This window comes from Vicugna pacos, chromosome 1 (genome assembly GCF_048564905.1).
Source record: "Vicugna pacos chromosome 1, VicPac4, whole genome shotgun sequence".
In the NCBI taxonomy this organism is placed as follows: domain Eukaryota; kingdom Metazoa; phylum Chordata; class Mammalia; order Artiodactyla; family Camelidae; genus Vicugna; species Vicugna pacos.
Genome location: NC_132987.1, coordinates 114,665,131 through 114,687,788, shown reverse-complemented (window position 1 = coordinate 114,687,788; position 22,658 = coordinate 114,665,131). Strand labels below are relative to the sequence as shown.

Below are 22,658 nucleotides of genomic sequence, written 5' to 3'. Positions count from 1 at the left end.
ACAGCTAGCCTTCCCATGCAAGACGAGGGTGGTGGAGTGCCGGGCCCCTTCACATGGAGCCCAAGGCAGCCATGTTCCTTCACGCCTTTTCAACACTGTTTAAGAAACTCAAGTATCAGTACAGTTATTGAAAAATTGCTTTTAAATATTTTTCGGGTGACAAATAAATCCGGTGTCATTAAATTCTTTCTTTCTTTATTCAGAAATGAGAGAACTATTGGGAGAAGTAGTTAAGAAAAATATCAACTCTCCAGGAGATCAGCCTGATTTAAGTGACTGTGCAAATTCTGTTAAATCTCGTCACAGTTATTTCTCCATTATAACTAAGTCAAAAATAGAACAAATATGAAATTACTATGAATCAAAACGTAAAATCTCACTTGTGGCTCTTCCTAAAATTAACTGACTTTTTTCTAAACTTAGTAACTCTACAATTGCATATTTATTCATGGGCTGCATACTTATCAAGCAATACTTATTGATTATACAACTTTGATGACTTTTCTTCTGAGTTCTATTCAAGGGTATGATACGCTTTACACTAGGTCTAGTGGACAATAGCTTAATATTATCTCCTAATGAAGTACAGTAACTTATATAATAAGTAAGAAATAATTAAGCATTCATTCATGAAGTTTTAGCTACACACAAATACATGGGAAAAATAAAATTTCTACAAAATAACTATATATAAGTTATAATAAGATTTTTTTCACCAATAATATCTGTAGAATTCTTAGAGCAAAGTTTCTTATCCAGGGTCTATGAATCAGCTTTGGCTCTGTGAACACTATGAAATTACATGCAAACTAGGGTGTATGGGTATTTTTCTTGCTAAGTAGGCTCATAGCTTTTATTTGATTCTCAGAGGAGGGGTTGGAGCAAATATAAATTATAAGCCACAATAAGAAAATGATTTGCAACTAAGTATTCTGTCTTGTATTAGTTAAAAGACAATCAGCTTGCTTTTTAACCTCTTTCCTTCAACCAAGATGGAAAAGTCATTTATTTTCCCCAAAGAATTAAGATATTTACACCATTAAACATCTCTGGACATCCTGTGGCACATGGCCAAAGCATTTCAAAAGCAATATGCTTGACAAATTGAATCCTCAAGACGATCCAATTTTTTGCCCTGAGAAATATGGCTCACTTTCAAGTTTCTAAAGACAGTTGTTCTATTGCTATGCAAGTGGCACAGAATCACTTGATTAAAAAACTGTTTCTCCTTCAGTTGGTCTTAGAAACACTCAAAAGTGAATGTATTATGTGAAATGATATTTCATGGAACATAAGGAAGTATCCACCAAACAATACATACGGAATTCCTTTTAAACATTACGTTGCATAAAGGCTTGTGAAGAGAGAAAAATATTAACTAGCAATAGAAGGCCTATGAAAGGCGAGCAGTTCGTGGACATATATTGCTAATTTGGTCATTTAACTTTTTTGAAAGATTACTCTGCTTCTGGTTTTTGCCTCAGGCTATCTCTTGGAAAAGAAACACAAAACCAAGCATACCTTGATTAATTACTAGAAATTCCTCAATTCAACACTATACATCAAAAGAAAATCGTGTAGGACACACCCTTTATATTTAAAACAATCTTGGTACTGTTAATATTAAATTGACCTCAAAGGACATGATCTATGTATCAGCAACAGAAATTTCAAGTGTTTGTTTTGTCTAAACCTAATACTTGCTCAAAGTCAAAAGCAGAAGTGCTTTTATTTTATTTATTTATATTTCCTCCCACACTCCACCCAAGACGCTCAGCTGGAGTCTTTCCTGGCTTCCACAAAAAACCTCAATGAATGCCAAGAATCTGGAAGCCTCCAGACCCTCCCTGTCCCTGGGAGGCAGCTTGATAAAGGAAGAAGGTTCATTGGCTGGTGCTTCTCCAACCCTCTGTTTATCTGTAAGACTGGGGAAGTAGTACCTGTCCTATCTATGGCAAAGGGAAGGTGTTATCAAAAGCAAACAGGTGAATCCATATGGAAATACCTTGTAAATGTCAATGTCTTGCCTTCCGTACAAATGTTGAGGGAGGGGGGAATTGCAGATTTCACAGCTGAGCATGCTTTCTTTCATATTTAAAAAAAAAAACCACTTTATTTTTCACCCAAGGATATTACATAGGATACAATATGAGAATTTTTTAAAGGACTGTTGAGTCTTAAAATACAGTAACTTATCCCAATTAAGTGGTTGTAAAACAAATGGAAAGCTATTAAAGAAAGCCAATCAACAAACCCCATGAAGACAGGGGAACATGTACCTGTGTGGAAAAATCTGAAAATTAACTATTTCAAAACAGAAATTTTACCCAAATCAAGGTAAGTCGATATTCTATTTATCACAAATTACAAAATGTATTTGTTCTTGATGCATGAAAAGTGGGAGGAGTATAAAAAATACATTGATTGGTTATTTAAATTCCGGGAAGGGATATACTAATGTTTAAAAACATGCTTAAATAGTACTTTTAAATCTGAAGTCAATATTCAACCAAACAGTAAATCCAATCCCCCAGGGCACAGGCTGGTAGTCGATGTATCCTAAGTGCTATGCGAGAGCCGGAGACGAATGAGCTGGGATGTGAGTGTGCACGCACGCCTGGTGCATGTGTGCGTCTGTGAACGGGTGAGGCGACAGGTGGACAGAAAGGGGGAGCAGAGCTGGAAAACCCTGTCCTCTCTGCAACAGGGTCTGCTAACTAAGAATCTTCTCCCATGTCTCCCAAGAGGCTTTGCTAGATACCCTTATGTTACCAGAAAGACAAAACTGACTCCTGAAAATCCGAATTTTCCCCAAATGTCTCAGCTTTATTTATGAAGCAATATCCCATTGTTTCAAATGTGTCATTCTAAAGAATAAAGCTGTCAAGGGGTTTGGCTGAAAAAAGAGAATAAAAAAAGACAACTTTAAGGGGGAGGGTATAGCTCAAGCGGTAGAGTTCATGCTTAGCATGCACGAGGGCCTGAGTTCAATCCCCAGTACATCCATTTAAAAAACAAAAACAAAACTTTTTTTTTTTCAAAAGACTGGGTTCTGCTTTTTTCCCTCCCCCAATCACCTTTTGTTAAGTATTTTTTTATACCTCAAAAGAAAGCCCCACACTAATACTAAATAACCCAGGCAACCAACCAATCTATTGGTATGGCATAGAATCTAATACAGTAATACCTGTTAATTACTTTCAGTCTTGGGAGTTTTCTAATTATTTTTTCATATTTAAGGAATCTATGTAGTTTCCACAATCACAGGTACATTGAATGAGAGAGCATTACTTCTGTAAAGAAGAGGTCTTTTCAAGAGGATCACACAGGTAAAAAATCAAATTTAATCTTGAACAAAAAAAGACAGCAAATCATGAAACAGCCAAACATTCTACCAATAAGAGAAAGCAACGCTGTTATTTGAATTCACACTGATTTCTCTTCCTGTCTTTGCAGCTCCTCTTTCTGGATCTTTTTCTTTCCTTCCTTGTTTCCCTTCGCATGCATTTTTTTTTCCCTGACTTCTCATTCTGTTCTGCAGTTCCTTCTCCAGCTCTTTTCTTTGCTCCCCTGGTTGCTAAACATTTTGCCTTTCACTGCCTTCATAATGAATGAGCCTGCCATGAAAGCAAGTTTCTGAAACCAAGAGCATAAAAGCCTTAGTTAAGCCAAGAATCTTATTTACTATAACTGGCACTCTTATTTCAACAATTCAGTTCCTAGGAGCAATTTTTAGGACAGGTATCATTACGGGCAGAATTTATATTTCTTTTATATATTTATATATCCTCTTGTGTCTAATTTAACAAGTCATTTATTTCCCAAGTATGTTAAGGAATACAACTCTTAATTTCGAATTAGTCTTAAATAGTGACATTTTTCTAAGACATAAAGTACTATTCACTTTTGGAATAGTAATGCTGACTGTACTATCTGATGATGGAAATATGCATATCAACCCAAATAATGACTAAGTGTTGTCTTTCAAATTATGCAGCCACATGGCAAATTCATGATCTAAAATACGCTTGTTATAAAGACTACAGTATATAGTACGTTATCCAGATTGTAGTTCAATGCTTCCATCACACACACACACACACACAAAATTTGTCAAGAGGAAAGATTCACTCATACTCCACGATTTATGATAACTAATCATTATTAACTTGTACAAAGAAGGCTTAGTGCTTCATGGTAAATGCTGTCTTAGACACTGAGCACTCATCTGTGTGGGGGAAAGTGAAGCACAGAGCTGAAGATGGTTCACCATTCTGAGTCTAAGATGTGCACTGCCTGAGTAGGGCATGGAGACCTTTAGAAAGATGTCTAAGTGGATGACACAGCCCAGGAGGACTGCCAGGCACTTCCATGCTGCCTCCCTCCATTGCCACTGACTGGAAGAAAGAAATGCTCTAAGGTAAACGCATTCACGCTAGGACCTGTCCTGCACAGCGACTAGACGGGAACCGACAAGGACTCAACTTTTCAACACGAAACACATCATCTAGTCTCTGTGTGGAGTCTCAATGGAACTCTGAAATCTCTAAGCTGTGCTTCCGGTTTCTCCTTTGTTATCATAGTTAGCATATTAAAATATGGAACACTAAGCTATCAGTGCCAAGGAAAACTTACAGTAACTACTAACATTGCCAAAGGCAAGGTGTTGTCAAGTGCTGCTGTCCAAAAAGTCCCTATTGGTAATGGTGTCTGACACCTGTTAGACCACAATTTTATACCTATAGCTCAGCACTGTATGTAAGAAAAATAATTATCAGAATGACTCTATGAATTCTCCAAAAAATGTTTGATTTTCCTGTAAAATGAGGTAAAAAGAGAAAGTCATAGATAATCGCTAATTTTAAACTGATGTTTCTAGAACATGAATACAAGACTATTGATTCCCCAGCATGATAAATTACTTGCTGCATATAGAGTATATTTAAAAAGCAGAAAATCTGGCCCACTGAATTAAAACTACTTTAAGAAGTGTTCATTCATACTAGCAATAATTACTAACAAAATCAATTATTCCTGGTTAAAACGCTGGTCAGATTTTTCATTTGATCATCAAAAAACTAAAATTTACTGTTCACATAAAAGGCAGTGAAAATACAAAGGCTATCGATGGGAATTCTAGCATAAAAGCTTCAACATCAAAGTGCTCTTATTTCCCCTCTTTTCTACAGACCTAAAAAAGCCAGGTTTATTCACCCTGTTTCCTTTTTCAAGTAATTCTTGGTTTTGGGTGATAAGTCAGAAAGACACTTATGTGTTGGGATCATTTTTGGAAAACATAAATATCGTATCTATAAGGTAAATGTCTACTAAATTGCATGGAAAAATAGCCTTTTCTAAATGGAAAAAAAGAGTTCTCAACTTCCATGAGATCAGACAGAAATGTAAAGGTCCAAGATTCTAGAGACCTTATGCTCCACAGCCCTGAATAACATCTGATCAGAACACTATAAATATGTGTTATATTCTTAGTATGTTGCTACCAATATGAAACAAATACCCAACTGCAAAAGTAATTTTTTTCCCTCTTCAGTTAATGACTTGAGCATTTCCATTACTAGTTATTATGAGTGAGGAGGCATAAGTGTAATTCTTGCTTAACTGAAGGAAAAAGGAGAGACTCTCAAGAGAATGAATGTGAACTAGACATCTGGTAGATAGACTAAACCAGACTGCACACTGAAAAAAAAAAAAAGCAAAGAAACAAAGGAAAAACTATTTCTCATTCAAGAAACTAAATCCAAGTGTAGTTCCCAATCATGGTCTCATACTTGAGAATCTGGGCTAAAGCAGGGTGTTACTGTTCCCTACATGACCTTATACTTGACAAACTGGACATGACCTTTAGTGTGCATCAAAAGAAGTGAATGGCTTATTGTAAGTAGTTTTGTACCAAAGAAACTGAGAGTTGGATTTTGCTGAATGTAGTCCTCATTTATGGTGCCAGCCATTGAATATAGGTTTAATGTTTCGACCAACTGATTTTAAACCTTTGCACTCCATAAGGTATTCCTCCAATGTCACCATACTAGCTGATAATGAGTGAATTAAACTTTCTTTCCCTAGATGAACAATCTAGTTTCTTTTCTATACCCTGCGGGCTGGTTTCCCTTTGGGAGAGGGAAGTTTAGCAAATTCACATCATCAGATTCAATGTGTGGGATGACTGCACAGCTGCCACTGTTTTACTCTCAGTAAGGGAGGAGTAATTGTTGCATCATTAGTGAGGGTGCTGTAAAGACACTGCTGAATCAAGACAAGCATGGGAGAAACCCCAAAGGGTCAGAATGCTGGCTCTCCTGGTCTATTTCATCTTACAAGATACTGTAATTGCTAATGAATACACGCTCTAAAGTCAAGAATAAAAAGGCTTCATATTCTCCAATGTGACTACAATGAAGAAAAGAAAGCAGGAGATACCCAAAAGGTCAAATCTTAAATCTGCCTCTGAGTTGTCTCAAATTATAAATCTTTTGATTCTTCAGTCTGTTTCTGTTTTGGTCTTAACAGATTTGAAAGGAATACTAGAAATAATAAGCGTAAGGTAACATAACATAGTCACTAGGTCCTCCAAATGAGTTTTAAATAACAAAATAATATAGCCATACTGACTTAAATTTAAAATAATGAAAAACCAAAATAAAAATTACAGCAGAAAGAAATGTTCTTATTTAAAAATAAGTATATTTGGAAAAAGGACTAGTGAGACAAAGGGCTAAAAAAATTAGCCTTTGTATGAGAGACTGTAATACTGAAGGTAGCATAAGTCAATTAAACACAGTAAGAGTGACTCACAGCATATTTTAAGGATGTTCTCTTTAGCAATGACGATAGTAATGCAACAGCCAAAATAATCTGTAAATCATCTGGGCATTATCAAAAATCACCCACCGGAGTGTCATTTTCTCATACATAAATCTTGTTTTGGGTCAAACTTTTAGAGAAAGGAATCTTAAGATTAAGGCAGAAATCTGAATTACTACCTGGGTTCAGAAGATAACCTGAATACCTAACAGTCTAATTCCCAGAGACTGTTAAAAAGGACTACAAGCTTGCAACAGTGCCATACTTTTTTTGCTTGAAATAGTGACAAGCCATAGAGTTAATGCAGGGATTTCTATCGTGTTTATTCCAGAAAAGGAGAACTGACAGCAGTACTTTCAATATTGACTTATGACACATCATCACATGTGTACAAATATAGAACATATATATATAGTGCACACACACACAAACACACATCCTGTATAAGCATGAAGACAAAAAATCTCCAAAACACTAAGTTGGCTCAAATAATATTTCCCCTAAGATCACTTTCCTGAAATTGTACAACTGAGGAAAGTTCATTACTTACTACTTTGAAAAAAAACAAAAAAACAAACACTAGCTCAGATGTCTAGACAATTTGGCCTAGAATCTCAATTCAAAAGTCAACTAAAAATCTCAAATATGCTCTCTGATTTGTTTTTCTATTTCTACTAATGAAGAACAGGATTTTAACTTTTTCCTAGTGCCAAAAGCTAAACTGGCCAGAATCAAGTATAAAGGATTTTAGGCTGGAAAAAGAAAATATTTGAGGAAAAAAAGTGTAAAATCCAATTTGTTATCAGAACATAATTGATTAAAAACTCTAATAACTACTTTAATCTAAAGTATGTGATCACTGTTGCTAGGAAATGAGCTGTGCACCTTCCAGTTTTATTACAAGACAATTATCATTCTTAAGATGATAAAGTCATAAAGTTAAATGAAAAGTATCAAATCAGAAAAAGGCTGTGATCTAACCCCTGCTACATTCCCTAAGAGCTTTGGCATTTCCCTGGGTTTTACTGTGTAAATATGGCAAAACCATACACTACTTCTGCCATGGAGACAGAAGCAATTACTCCATTAGGCAACAAAACTTTTAAATGTGAGGTAACAAAATATAGATCTGTATTCAAGGACAATCTTGAAGGTAAGAAGAGGCAGAAAAACTTTAGGTTTTAAAAGAGACAACAGTTCGTTCTGAGTTGTCTTCAAAGATCAAGCTTTTGGAGCCTAGCTTTTAGAATTCAACTTGATGTAGTTCCCAACAGCCAAAAAGGATGGGGATGTGTAAAAATGTAACTCAGGTAAAAGATAGATGCCAAGAGACAGGGCCTCTCACTCAGCCCTAATTTAGAGATGCCAAATCCATTTTCATATTTTAAAGGAGAAAAAATTCAACTTGGACTGTTCAGTATTCATCCGTAAGTGTGAAGGCTTTCATAAAGGCTGACAAACCAACACAATATATTTTTCTGCCTGGGAACAAGTATCAACTAATCACCTGGACAGTTAGAAAAGTGAAGGAGTAGCAGGTACATGTAGGCTGCACACAGAATAGTTACCTTCAGCTGATTGTTGAAAATATCAATCTCCTGTAGTTTTGACCTAGTTTCTTTCTCCACTTCATCCAGTTGGTCTCGGAGCTGCTGCCGAGCTAGTTCTTTTGCTTCTAAGGCTCTTTTCAGTGTGAGAAGTGAATCTCCTATTTCAGAAAAACATTGCAAGAAGGAAAAACAAATGAGCAGTGAGGAAAAGTGGCTTTTCATGCTCTCATTTCAACTAAGGAAACTCTTGCCAGGAAAAAAAGGAAAATGTCAACCTTAAAAATTAAACACCTACTGTGCAAACTGTTCTGCTGAACTTGTTTTAATTGGTCATTGAGTATCTGTTTTTCTGGGATAAGTCTTCCAAGCATTTGTTGAGACTCCTAGGAGAGAAAGAGAAAACAGCAATGAATGATGCAGAAAACTACCGTGTTTAGACCCCCCAAGTGCAGGCAGGCACAGGTCAGTTTTCTCATCCCTCAAAGACTCTCCTAATCTCATCCCAAATCCTCTATAGTGAAACTGCATTTAATCGCTAGTCAGGGTTCTTGTTTTCTTGCTGAGGAATTAACTGTTGGCCAAATGCTTTTCACTGAAATAAAGTTAAGACAGTTATAGCTCCCTTGATATTTCTTACATTTTTGTTGACTTACTGCTTACTTATAAGCTTTAAAAAATGTACCTAAAGTACAACTCAGCAGAGAAAACTCAAAGGAATGATCTCGCAACTGTGCTGGGATCAAATGCCAATGCAGTGACCCTGCTGTCTGTAAACTGACCCAGTAGTTTTAACAGGAACTATTCTGTCTTGAACTTTGATCCTTAATGGTGTTGAAATGAGGATTCCCACACACTTGAAACTGGAAACAGACATCAAAAAGAGATTAACAGTTAGAATCTTAGCTGCCACACGTTTGTCCACCATTCAGGATAGAGCTACAATTTTAAACAGGTACACAAAAATCTTGAACGAACTATTTTTTTTACTGACATAGATAAAAGCTAAAACACACTGTGTGAAACTGTTTGAAGTTTTCATGGCTGACTTGACAAGCAACTGTTTGCTGAAATTATTCAATTCAATTTCTATACATTTTAGTAAAAGGGCAGCTCTTCCATGAGACAGAGTCCCTGGGAGGGTCTTCAGGATGGAACATAAAGCAACAAGAAGACACCCAGAAATTTTTCCACAAAAACATCAGCTTTGGGGAGAACAGAGGGAAGTAGGTAGATGAGGGCAAGGCTGAGGATGTGAGATGCAGTCCATATGGAATCCCATTAAGTCTTATGCATATATGTGTTTGGAAGTCTGCACACACATGGTTGTGGTTGTGTGTGAAAGTGTTTATGCATTCATGTTTTTATACCCACTGTGTGCATGTGTACGTGTGTGTACGTGTGTGTGCGTGCATGCACCCATGGCTTGCTAAGGTACATGGAAGGTGCTAGCATAAATTCCTAAAGTGGGGAGGGGGAAAGGACAGCTTCCAGCCTTTATTAAGGAATATTTAACTTACATTTTTACCCTGATTTAAGAAAAAAAATCTATATATATTAACTTTTGGTTTGAAAAAATAAAAATGCCCTAATTAAAAATTTTCATCAGAAAAAAAATAATGACTTCAAGGGGCGGGGGGTATAGCTCAGCGATAAAGCCCATGCTTGGAATGCAAGAGATCCTGGGTTCAATCCCTAGTGCCTCTATTAATAAAATTAATAATAATTAATTATTAAAGGTGGAACAACCACCTTTAGATACAGACTGGTTTGTGTACAATAAACCTTGGTGTACTACATGTCTGAACAGTAGAGAGATATATAGCTCAATGCAGAGGATTTGGAAGCATCTTCTCATATGCATAATCCACACAAACACATGTGCACACCTCTTGGCCCCAATTTGGAGAAAACAGAATGCACAAATTAGATCATTTTCCCAAAAGAGCACAGCCAACCGAGTTTCTCCTCTTATTCTCCTTGCTAAATTCAGGCAAGACCTCTTACCCAGACCCAAAGTTTCTTTCCTGAACCAGGACAAACAATGAAGTATCAGGATGAAGCCTGGCTCAGATCTTTGAGATTGGTTTACTTATACAAGCATTATTTTTAAAGGTACAACCTAAGTTTCTAAAATAGGTCAAACCAAGATGAAGGTCAAACCTGACTTATTTGCATAGCAGGAATCTGCTAACTCTTGTAAGGAAAGGAAATCAATATCTCGTTGCCTACTATGTACCTGGCTTTCTTCAAAGTATGTATTATTTTTAACTTCATTACTTTTTTAGGAATCTTGATTTCTATTTTGTTATCAGTAACTGAACACACTAAGCATCAATCTCGCATGTTTGGGCACACATCATTCAGTGAGATAATAAGTAAGCATATGATCTTCACTCCTAAATTTTCCAGGGGAATATTTTATGAAACTTCTCATAAATAGTTAATGAAAAACACATAAAGAGTTACCACCTAAAAGAATATACTTTAAAAAGGTGCATGCATTTTAAAATATTGTCAAACAATTTCTAGCAGTAAACTTCTGATACTATTTACATTATATGTCATATCCTAATATTTCAAATTGATGTGGCCTTCAATGGTAATCAGTAAGGACACAGAAGACATGAACAAAACCATGAATCAACTTGATTGACTGACGTTTATGGAACCCCCCCAACCCAACTTCAACAAAGTACACATTCTTCTCAAGTGCACATGGAATAGTCACCAAGACAGTCACATGCTGAGCCGTAACATAAGTCTCAGTAAACTTAAAAGGATTAAAAAGAATTAAAATCATACAGAATATGTTCACAGATCATACCATAAATAAATCAAAAATCAGTAAGACAGCTGTAAAACAAAAAAAAATCCAAGTATTCGGAAACTAAATAGCATAATTCTAAATAACCCATCAAAGAAATGATAAAGGTAGTCAAAAAAAGGTTTTGAATTGAATGAATATAAAAATATAACATTAAAATACGTAATATGACTATCACAATGCTTAAAAGGAAATTTATAGCGTAAAGTGTTTATACATTATCAAAAATGAAAAGTCCAAATTCAATAATCTAAACTTCCTCCTAATGAGGCTAGAAAAAAGCAAATTAAGTCCAAAACAAATAGATGGAAGGAAATAATAAGAAGCCTAAGTAAGCAAAATTGAAAACAGGCATACTATAAGGGAAAAAAAAATCAACAAAACCAATAAGCTCCTAGTTAGATGGAGAAAAGGAGGAGGAGGGGAAGGTAGAGGAGGAAGGGAAGGAGGAAGGAGAGGAGGAGTTGAACTGGGAGAGAAAAGATACAAATTCCCAGTATCAGGAATGAAAGAACTAACACCACTGCAGATACTACAGACTGGCAAAGAACAATAGGGAGAATATTGTAAATAATTGTATATAAATACATTTGTTAATTTAGATGAAATGCAAAAATTGATTGAAAGATACCATTATTAAAACAGACTAAAGAAAAAAACAGAAAACTGGTATAGCCTTGTTTCTACTGAATAAATTCTGCAATTAAAAGTCCTTCCACAAAGACAGCTCTGGGCCCAGAAGGCTTCACCACTGAATGCCACCAGAAATTTAAGGAAGAAACTCAGGCATCCCTCAGTATCCATGGGGGACTGGATCCAGGATCCCCTCAATAGTAAAATCCAAGGATACTAAAGGCCTTCATGTAAAATGGCATAGTACAATCGGCCCCTGAATCCTAGGGTTGGTTGAATCCACACATGTGGACTAACTGTACTGAGACTGGAATCTGGTGAGAGAAAGTTTTATAGAAATACACAGGATTTTAAGAGAGAAGCTGATGGGGTTAGCTAGGGAGGCAGTGTATACTATCAAGGTTAGAAGTGAAGTCTTAAAGTCACATAGACCTGGCTTCTGATTTGGACTCCTGCTTTCCAGCTAGAAATCGAAAGCTAGAAACTGATTCTAGAATGTTCCCTTCTAGAATCTTCAATTTCTCACCTATACCGTGAGAGTGATGATAGTGCTCTTACCAGATTATTGTGGGACTCTATTATAAATATTCACATTATGCTCTTAGCACTGAGCAGACCTGGCACATGCCAGGCTTTCAATAAATGGTAGCTACCACTACAGTCCAGAATATCTGGATTCAACCAGCCTAGGGTCAAATTTCAATCCAAATATGCAGACATGAAAGGACTACTGTACTATCCATTTTATATAAAGGACTTGAGCATCCATAATTTTGGTATCATCAGGCAACTTGCAACAAGTGCCCCATAGGTATTAAGGGAAGACTACCATTTCATGTATTTTCAGAAAATAAAGAATATCCTACAACTTATTTTCTTATTTATTACCCTGATACCAAAGCTAGATAAGGACATTATGAGAAAAGGATAAACCATATCCCTCATTAATTTAAATTAAAAGATCTCTAGTAATAGCAAGTTGAATCCAGTAAAACATTTTTTAAACACTAATATCAAGTTCAGTTCACCCCAAGAATGGAAAGTCGGTTTAACATTCAAATTTCAACCAAATTTAAATCACCATATTAACAAAATAAAGGATAAAAACACATGAACATCTCAAAAGATGCAGGAAAAAAATACGATGCAATTCAACATCCATTCATGATAAAAACTCTCAGCAAACAAGGAACAAAAGGAAAGTCCCTCAGTCTGATAAAGGGCATCTACAAAAAACAAACAAACAAACAACAACAAAAACAAAAACCTACAGTTAACAGCATACTTAATGGTGAGAGACTGAATGCTTTCCCTCTAAGATCAAGGACAAGACTCTCCCCACTTCTATTTAACATAGTACTAGAGGTTGTAATCAACGCAGTTAAGACAAAGAGAAATAAAAGGCATATACATTGGGAAGTAAGATATAAAGTTATCTTTATTCACAATGTTTATGCATTATGCAGAAATTCTAAGGACACTACGATAAAGCTATTAGGACTAATAAATGAGCTAAACAATATCACAGATATAAGGTCACTATAAAAACGAATTATTTCTAAATACTGGCATCAAACAATAGTAAATTAAAATTAAAATATGTTATACACAATAGCATCAAAACCTCTATATATTTAGGGCTAAACTTTACAAAATATGTATAAAACTTGTACACTGAAAACTACAAAACACTGCTGGAAGAAATTTATAACAACCCAAATAAAATTGAGAGATATCATAGGACTCAATATTATTAAGATGTCAACTCTTCCCATACTGATCTATAAATTCAGTGGAATTCCAATAAAAATCCTAAGTACTTTTGTAAAAACTGACATGCTGATTTTAAAGCTTATGTGGAAATGTAAAGGGCCTAAATAGGCAAAATAATTTGAAAAAGAAAAATATTGAGGAACTCATACTACTTGATTTCAAAAATTATTATGAAACTAAAATTATCAACTGAGTGAAATACTGGTGAAAGGACAGACACAGATGAGTGGAACAGAACAGAGTCTAGAAAAGATTTTTACAAACGTGGTCAATTGATTATCAGCAAGCTACCAACTATTCTCTATACATAAATCTCCAGAACTCCCCCTAATATACTTAACTGCACTTCTTTATTGTGCTTAACACGATAAAGGCAAAGTCCTGTAAGTGGACTACAGGTCCTATATGATCCAGCCCACCTGCTACACCCACAGCAGTCTCCCTGCTGAAACTGACATCAAAGAGATGGGCTACAGCCTCAGGTCTTCTGCACTGCTGTTCCCCTACCTAGAACTTGCTCTGCAGATAGCCACTTGGCTCAGCCACTCATCTCTTTTAAGTCTTTGCTCAAACAGCACCCTCAGAGAGAGGCATTTCTTGACCACCTCATTTAAAATCACAGCCCTCCTTACTGCTGAGAACTCTCTAACTCCTCCCTACTCACTCTCCACAGCACTTTTCATTTTCTAATAGATTACATACTTGTCTTATTTCATTAGTGCCTGTCTCCCCTGAAACAGAGGGTAAGCTCCATGAGGGCAGGCTCTTTGTCTCTGCTATCCACTGCTGGATCCTCAGTTTTTACCAGAGCTTGCACCGTGCCGGCATGCAGCAGTGTCAGCAAGTGTGCTGAGTTACTAGACAACCTATTTTCAGGCAAGGACCTTGTCTATTTCGTCTTCCCTTCCCAGCGCCTAGCAGACACTTGATGTTTGCTGAGTGAATAAATGAATGAAATGAATCAGAGAAAGGCATGGAAGCCAAAAAGCTACTAAGGGACATGTTTTCTCACCTGTAATTGTTGCTGTAGATGGGTGATTTCAGCAATTCTCAACTCTCTAGATTTGTTTGTGCTCTCAATCTCTTGCCTCTGGGTCGTCAATCGACATCTGATATCCTGAAGTTTTCCTTCTAGTTGATGCTTTTTATCATTCTTTAACAGATGAAAAATAATAAGAATGATTAGTATTTTCTTGGCTCAGTGTAAGCAGATTCTCAAAGCATAATCAAACCACTCACTAGAGCTTCTAATTCAAATTCCAAAGTCTTCTTCTTTGCTTTTAGCACAACTATGTCCTCTTGTTCTTTGTTTCTTTGATTTAATAGTTCTTGTCTCCGGTTCCGTTCCCATTCAAGTTGTCGTTGCCTTTCAAGCTCCCGTTTTGCAGCCTGTGACAGACATAGACGATTTATTAATTTTTTATTTCTTACACTATACAATATCTCTTAATAAACTTTACATCTAGTAAGTCTTTTCTTTTAGGGGTTAAATATTATTAAATATTAAAAGAAATTTTTATTATAAAATAGCAAAAAAAATTTTTGGACAAATACGGGAAAAAAGAGAATACTTAGGCTAATACAGTTGAGAACAGGCAAGATTGTCTCAGTATTGACATTCAATTCTTTATGCCTTTAAGGATGCTTGATGTAAATAAACCTGCTCTCCCTTATTCACTGACTCATAAAAAACAAGGAACATTTCTTTAATCTAGTAAAATCAAACCAAAACCTCCAGAACAAAAAATAAAACCAAAAAAGCATTCTCCCATCAAATGAGTAATTATTATTTCTTTTGGCACATGGCAAGTTATTATTTAGCTCAAGTTTTAAATTGTGACCCCCATCTCCCTCCTCATTCATTTCCTTTTCACCACAGAAGGATCTGTAATTTCTCTGGCAACGTCAGCTCTCTTCAACTCTGACTGAGATGACTGCTAGGCAGGGTATCTGTCAGAGAACCTGGTACTCTTTATTGTATTGTTGTTCAATTGCTTCTTACATCCCTGTGCTCCAACTGTACAGTAAGGGCCTGGAAGACAGGTGGAGTACTTATCCACCACGACATCTCCAGGGACTATCAGTGCTTGGCACATAGTAAATGCCAATTAAATAATTCTGAATAAACGCTCTAAAATGTCTTTTTTTTTTTTTTCAAACACTGAAGAAGGGAAGACTGTCTTTCGGCTGTCATTCTAGAAATGAAAATCCTGTTAGTATCTGTGTGTGTCTGCCTAAATAAAAGGCAGCTTATGGCTACAAGTTTTCTAAAGCAACCATCAGGGGATAAAGTATTTTTTAATAAAGAAAAATTCCCCATCTTTAAAATACATTTCATTCACACAAGAGAGAATCATGGCATTGCCTCTGTAACAATATACTAAAATTGTAAAGACAGACAAGAGATTGGCTTGGCCCCTATCCAGGTATGGTACCAAATTTAGGAAGCTTTACATAAAATACAGTGATGATGCCTAGACATCTATTTTAAAGCGGGGGTGCAGAACAATATAATTAGTATGATACCATTATAGTGGTTAAAAAAAATTACACTAAACCCCAACCTTTCTACCATATCAATCTTTTTATTTCTACATATGTATATCAATGCAGAAAAAAGGTTGGGAAAAAATTCTTAACTGATACCAGTAGTTTGTGACAAGGCTGCATTATCAAAAACTAGTACACGAATGCTCATAGCAGTATTATTCATAATAGCCAAAAAGTAGAAATAACCCCCAAATGTCCATCACCTAATGAATGGATAACTAAAATGTGGTCTATCCATGGAATGGAATATTACTCAGCCATAAAAATGAATAAAGTATTGATTTATGCTATAGCTTAGATGAACCTTGAAAATGTTATGCTCATTGAAAGCCAGACACAAAAGGCCACATATTCTATGATTCCATTTATACATAATGTCCAAAATAGGCAAAGCAATAGAAATAGGAAGTAGATTCGTGGTTGTTAAGGTGAGGGAGGAGGGGGAATGGGAGTAACTGCTTAGTGGGTATGTACGGAGTTCCTACCGGGACTGATAAATTAGTGAGGATGGTTACACTACTTCGTGACTAACTAAAACTACTGAGTTGTAAAAAGAAAAAAAAGGCTGTATTAATTTATTACTTGGACAATTCTGAAAAAGCGCACATGCTAATTACGGGGCTGCGTCACAGCTGCTCACCTCTCGTCTCTCGATTTCCTTCCTCCGCTCCTCCTCCCTCTGCCGTTCTAGTTCCCGCTGCTTTTCCAGTTGCTTCTCCAGCTCCAGTTGTCTTTTGCGCTCTTGCTCCTGGCGCTCCCGCTCCTTCCGCTCCTGCTCCGCCCGCTCCAGCTGGGCCAGGCGCTCCTGCTCTTTGCGCTGCTGCTCCAAGAGCGCTTGTCTCCGCTTCTCCAGTTCCAGATTGCCGCGCTCGAAGTTCTCACGCTTCTTATCCTCGAACGTGACTTTAAAACAAGAAACAGAACAGGGAGGGAAAGTGATTTTCAGGCAGTAAGGGTGTAGCTCAGTGGTAGAGCGCTTGCTTAGCACGGAAAAGGTCCTGGGTCCAATCCCTAGTACCTCTATTAAAAATAAATAAATAAAACCTAATTACCCCACCCAAAAAGAACCCACAAAGTTGTGCTTTTCAACATACTATTGTCAAAGGAAAAGCTCAATGGCATATTTGAAATGTGTAGTGTTAACTGCAAACCAGAGCTCTCTAAGCTGCCTTCCGCCTTGCCCTCACTGAAGATGCCCTCCTTGTAAATGCTCTCCACCTAACCTCTTGTTTACATATTCTCCCCTCCAGGAGGAACGCCAAATCATGGTGTTCAAAACACCAAACGTGATTTCTAGAATAATCTCTCGACAGCAATTCTGCATCATCGCCCCATCTCCATTCCTTCTCTGTCCTCTGCCCTTTCCCTTTTCTATGACTTTGATTCAGCACCTGACCCCCTATCCCTTTCATACACGAATCTCTCCCTTTCAACCTTTTTTTCCCTTTGCTTAAAACTGTGCTGATGTGCCTTCAATCTTAACATGACGCTTTCTGAAAGCAGAGGTAGGAAGGTAAGTACCCTGTGTTTCACACTGAAGAGCAAGTTGTGCCCTAATTGTTAGGTAGATGGTATTCTGCAAATAATTTTTTCTAACCCATTATTCGGTTTCCGTCTTTCAGAACACCAATTACGAATTTTAGATCTATTCCCAGGTCAATTGTTTTTTTCTCTAATCCTTGCTAACACTGTTTACATCCACTTTATTTTACTTAAAAAATTTCCACCCTCCATGTCTCTTACTATGTTTTCAGCAGTGTCTATTCAATTTTGTGTTTGCCTCGCATGTATCCTTGGAGCCAACCCAGACAAGGGAACCTCTCACTGCCAGCCTGTGTAGCATGCCGTCCCATTGTTCCTGATCTATTTCAAGAATTTTCCTTTCATACTTTGCCTTCAGATACGTGGCTGTGAGCATCCATTCTTGGCTTCTTCCCACATTCCTGTCTGGCCTTCACTGCTTTAGACAGACTTCCCTTATACACAGTAGTTAGGGATTAGAGGTCAAAGATGCAAATAAATTTCATTTTCTTGATCTGCTTGCTCCTTTAATGATTTCAGAGGAGGCAGCATCCCTTTTACTCTGCTACCTTAAAATTGAAAGTCCCCTCAGCCAGAGAAAGGAATGAAGTAATGATATATACTACAATGTGAATGAATCGCAAAAATATTAAGCTAAGTGAAAAAAGTCAGACATAAAAAGGTCACCAACTGCATCACACCATTTATATGAAATATCCAGAATAGGTAAATCCAAAGAGACAGGAAACAGACTGGTAATTTCCAGGGGCTGGGGGAAAAGGGAGAATGGAGAGTGACTAGGTAAGGCCAATGTTGTGGACTGCATGTTTCTACCCCACCAATTCATGTGTTGAAGCCCTAAACCCTAATGGGTGATATTTGGAGATGGGACCGTTCTAGTCAGGGGTTAAGATAAGGTCCTAACAATGGGGCCCTCATTATGAATTAGTGGCCTTATAAAAAAAGGAAGAGAGAGCTATCTTTTTCTTTTCATGTGCACACACCAAGGAAAGACCATATGAGGACATTTTGAGAATGCAGCCATCTGCAAGTTGGGAATAGCACCCTCACCAGGAACAGAATTGAATGGCACCCTGATCTTGGACTTCCTGTTTTCCAGAACTGTGAGAAGCAAGTGTCCTCAGCAAGTCAATTACCCCCTAAACACTTAAAATACAGCAAAATGACACTGACAAGGGTAACCTAAAGGGACTCCATAATACATGTCACTAGTACTTTTGAATATCAATCAGCATCTCATCATTAATAATTCATAACTACCATAGAATATTTTAAGTGTGATGATTTATCATTGTAAATGATGATAATTTAAATTAGGTTCATATTAAATTTAAAATAGCTTCTTGTTATCAAGGAGCTTCCAATTCTATAACAACATGAGAAAATAACAGTGGGCAATTTTACATTCTGCTTCTGCAGTGGTATTAAGCAACCACCTGAAAAGCTTATCAAGTTTGAGTGTTTTACAGATAACATTTATAAAATTTCTGTTAAGTGGTAAATAATCAGACCTCAATTTAAAAGCTAGAACAAGGGTGCAGTAGCAGAATACATAACGTTCTTATTTCTATACATATATTCAAATCCCAAAGTGTATTAAAAGTGTCTCCTTTCTGACTAAGGTCAAGTTAAAGGAACACAGTAGCAAGAATGTCAAAACCTAAATTTACTTTTACCTCCATCTTTGCCTTACAAATAGAAAATCTCTAATAAGCTACAATTCAAATATAAAGACCGGCTTACCAGGTAGTTTCTTTTCTAGTTGTTGCTGTTCGTCTTCTAAAACTGGTTCTTCCGGTAACCTCTGATCTACCGATGATGAGCTTATGACAGATATTCCACTGCCAGATCGAACTCTTCTGCAATTGCAAAAAAAAAAGAAAAAAGAAAAAAAGAAACGGATTCACGTAAAGCTGCCGAGGAAGAACTGAGCAAATTATGAATAAAAATTTTTAAAGATTATGTCACGTAGCATGGAGTAAATTTCATTTTTAGTGAGGAAAAGATAAAGATTTGGTCTTTTCTAGTTACAAAGAGCTTTTAAAAAATGAATATCTGAACATCATCAAACTCTGAGTGCCAAACTTGTTCAAATGTTTAGAATCATCACTAAAATGAGGGCAATTCCAAAGGATGAAATCAGCTACTCATCACCAAGTGGCTAGGGCGGCACCTGGGACAGAGCGACTGTGCGCTGTTATCACCTCTATGGAACATTAAATTCCTCCCAGGGAAGATTCACAGCTCAGCTAACTGGGAGCATCTCTTTTCCCTTTATGAAGTCTCTCCATTTTCTCTCTTAATCAACACACGAAATGCCTACACTTCATAGTCCTTAAAACAAATTGCTTAGTTTACTGATTACTTTCACTTCACACCATTAATCATGCTCTTCTAAACCAATCTGCCTAACTTCTTTTTATGCTTTTTTATCAGCTCTCAGTGTTAGTGTCTCTTGTAGTGATTCCTGTAGCTGTGAGATCTTACAAACTGCCCAGCTACCAGTCTCTTTCTGCACAGTCACAGCTCTCTCCGCTTTCCTGTACCGTGAATGTGCAAACAGCGATGGCTCCATTTCTCTTACTTTTATGGGGCCTTTCCCACCAGTCTTTCCTGACATTTGAGTGATTAGGGCAGAAATTCTCATCTGTGTTTCTTTTGCTCTTCTTTACACTTGTAAAGTCTCAAATTTGTCCTTTAAGTTAAAGCCTTAAGATGTAGTTGTCTGGGAGGTGTGTATGTGTGCAGACGTGTGGAGGTGGAGGACACTGGTCACTGCAGATTCCTCCCAACAGGACCCTGATCTACCCTCTCAACGTCTCCACTGAGATTGCGTTTCAGACCACAATTTTCTTTAATTATCTTCCTGATTATAGTTTCTGCATTGCCAGCATTTTGTTCTCTCTCAAATACATAGAATTCATAGGCAGAATCTCCTAGATTTATTTTCTGTGTACAGGTTGATACAGTTTAACTGCTAAAGTTTTGTTGAGCTTCTATAATATGGACTGTCTCAAAAATCACCATTTTTTTTTTTAGGTTTTACTTGATTGTTTTGCTCATATACTGTAAATACTTTAAAGAACAGAACAGGCAAAGATTAACACAGAACCTACAGAAGATTGTCTTGAATTCATGGATAGTTCATTTACCTGCTAGGAATAAAAATGACTGTAAGATACACAGCCTGCAAAGCCAAGTTTGAAATTCACATGCTCAGCACACAATTTCTTTCAAGAGGCAAATGTTCCTTACCTAAAGGAGGGTGGAATGTATTCTGGAGGCAGGACCGGTGGCAGTGGTTGGCCAGACATGGCTACATCAATCAGGTGCATAGCCAGGATAAACTCTTCTGCTGTGAGTTTTCCATCTTGATCAATGTCAGAAAGATTCCTGTTCAACAAAAAGTTAACTGTAATCTAGTTTCGTGAAAGTGCTTGCTTGTTACTATTCATGAGTGACTTAAACGTTCTATTTTCTTATTCTGACTCTAGGCCAATTGAGTCTCACAGTGCCTCAGTTTATAAAAGTAGTACCTGTTTCATACCACTGTAGAAAAGACAAAATGAGACAATCCTCCTAGTTGGGATGGTGTTCGGCATTCAACAAATGTCAACTATGATTGTAATCACATTCTTCTCAATCCTTGCAAGCTCATTTGAAATGTATTATACTCATATTCCACGTGTCTTTAAACACTACGCTCTGTGAAGTATCAGGTCAGAGAGTAAATACTTAACCTTTGCAGTACACACAATTTCTATCACACTGAATTCTACTGTTGCAGCAGGAGAGCAGCCATAGACAATATACAAATAAATGAATGGGCATGGTTGTTTTTAAAATAAAACTTCATTTAGAAAAACAGGTGCAGGCCAGATTCAGCTCAGTGGACCAACCCCTGATCCAGGCCTATAGGGGGGTGGATCTTTATGGCCTCCAGCCACAGAGGAAAGGTATTTTCTGCTCCTTAATCTCAGCATTCAATTGCTACCATTCTTCATAATCAACTTGCTCTAGGAGCTAAGTAAACAGATTTTTCTACCAAGTTGCAGAATCTGATTTTACTTCACAACTTCTGGACACTAAAAGAGGACACAAGACCACAAAGCTGTTCACTAAAATGCCAACAGGACAGATGTTACGCTGGGCGACTGGCTTTGCTGATGCCATAAATCAAGAAACTCCTCTTAAATCTGAAATTCCTCAGGTGCCATAACCTCTTTTTTTTCCTTTTACAGGTAAAATTTCCTTAGAGTAACATTTACCCCTTTTAGAGTATAGTTCTGCAAATGTTTTTTTGTTTTTAATTTTTGAATGGAGGTACTGGGGATTGAACCTAGGACTTTGGCATGCTAAGCATGGGCTCTACCACTGAGCTACACTCACCCCACCCTCCAACCCCCACCAGCAAGTTCTGACAAACATTCAGTTGTGTAACTACTACAATATATAGAACAGTTTGATGACCACCCCAAATTCCCCCATGTCTCTTTACAGTCACCCCTTCCTTTGCCCCCAGCCCCGGCAACCACCGATCTCTTTCCTGCCCTTCTAGCTTTGCCTTCTCCAGACTGGCCAGACTCCTCTGTTTTTAAGCAGAACAGAGTCACAAATGAAAACCCTGCCTGTTTCACCCTGTTCTCTCTTCCTTCCCATGCCCCACCACTGCCCACTCCTAGGTAAGTGTGATTAAATTGCTGTTTTTCTCCCACACTCGCCTAAAGAGTGGCTGTAAATATTTAAAGCATCTGTTTATCATGTAGAAGAATATAATATTCTAGTAAGAGAAGACTGAAATTTTTTTTTCAACAAGGGCACGTTATAAATGAGAAACTTAAACATCTCATTATATTCTAGAGTAATGAGAACCACCAACCTCAAAAATGTTAGGTCTTCAGTGTTTATTTCAGAGAGCCCTAGGATACCGAAACACACCCAGACTTAAAGAAGTCTGGATGTGT

General features: G+C 37.1%; 1 protein-coding gene across 10 annotated transcripts in view; it reads right to left on the bottom strand.

Moving 5' to 3' along the window:
- Window positions 1–22,658, bottom strand: part of ITSN1 (intersectin 1) — a 185,612-nt gene that overhangs the window by 79,110 nt on the left and 83,844 nt on the right. For all 10 annotated transcript variants that reach the window (XM_072968804.1, XM_072968809.1, XM_072968800.1 and 7 more), the window contains 7 exons: window positions 20,950–21,087; window positions 19,438–19,553; window positions 16,793–17,055; window positions 14,842–14,991; window positions 14,615–14,755; window positions 8,668–8,755; window positions 8,391–8,530 (listed from right to left, as the gene is read on the bottom strand). In XM_072968804.1, coding sequence (XP_072824905.1) covers window positions 8,391–8,530; window positions 8,668–8,755; window positions 14,615–14,755; window positions 14,842–14,991; window positions 16,793–17,055; window positions 19,438–19,553; window positions 20,950–21,087 — 1,036 coding nt within the window. The remainder of the gene's footprint in view (window positions 1–8,390; window positions 8,531–8,667; window positions 8,756–14,614; window positions 14,756–14,841; window positions 14,992–16,792; window positions 17,056–19,437; window positions 19,554–20,949; window positions 21,088–22,658) is intronic.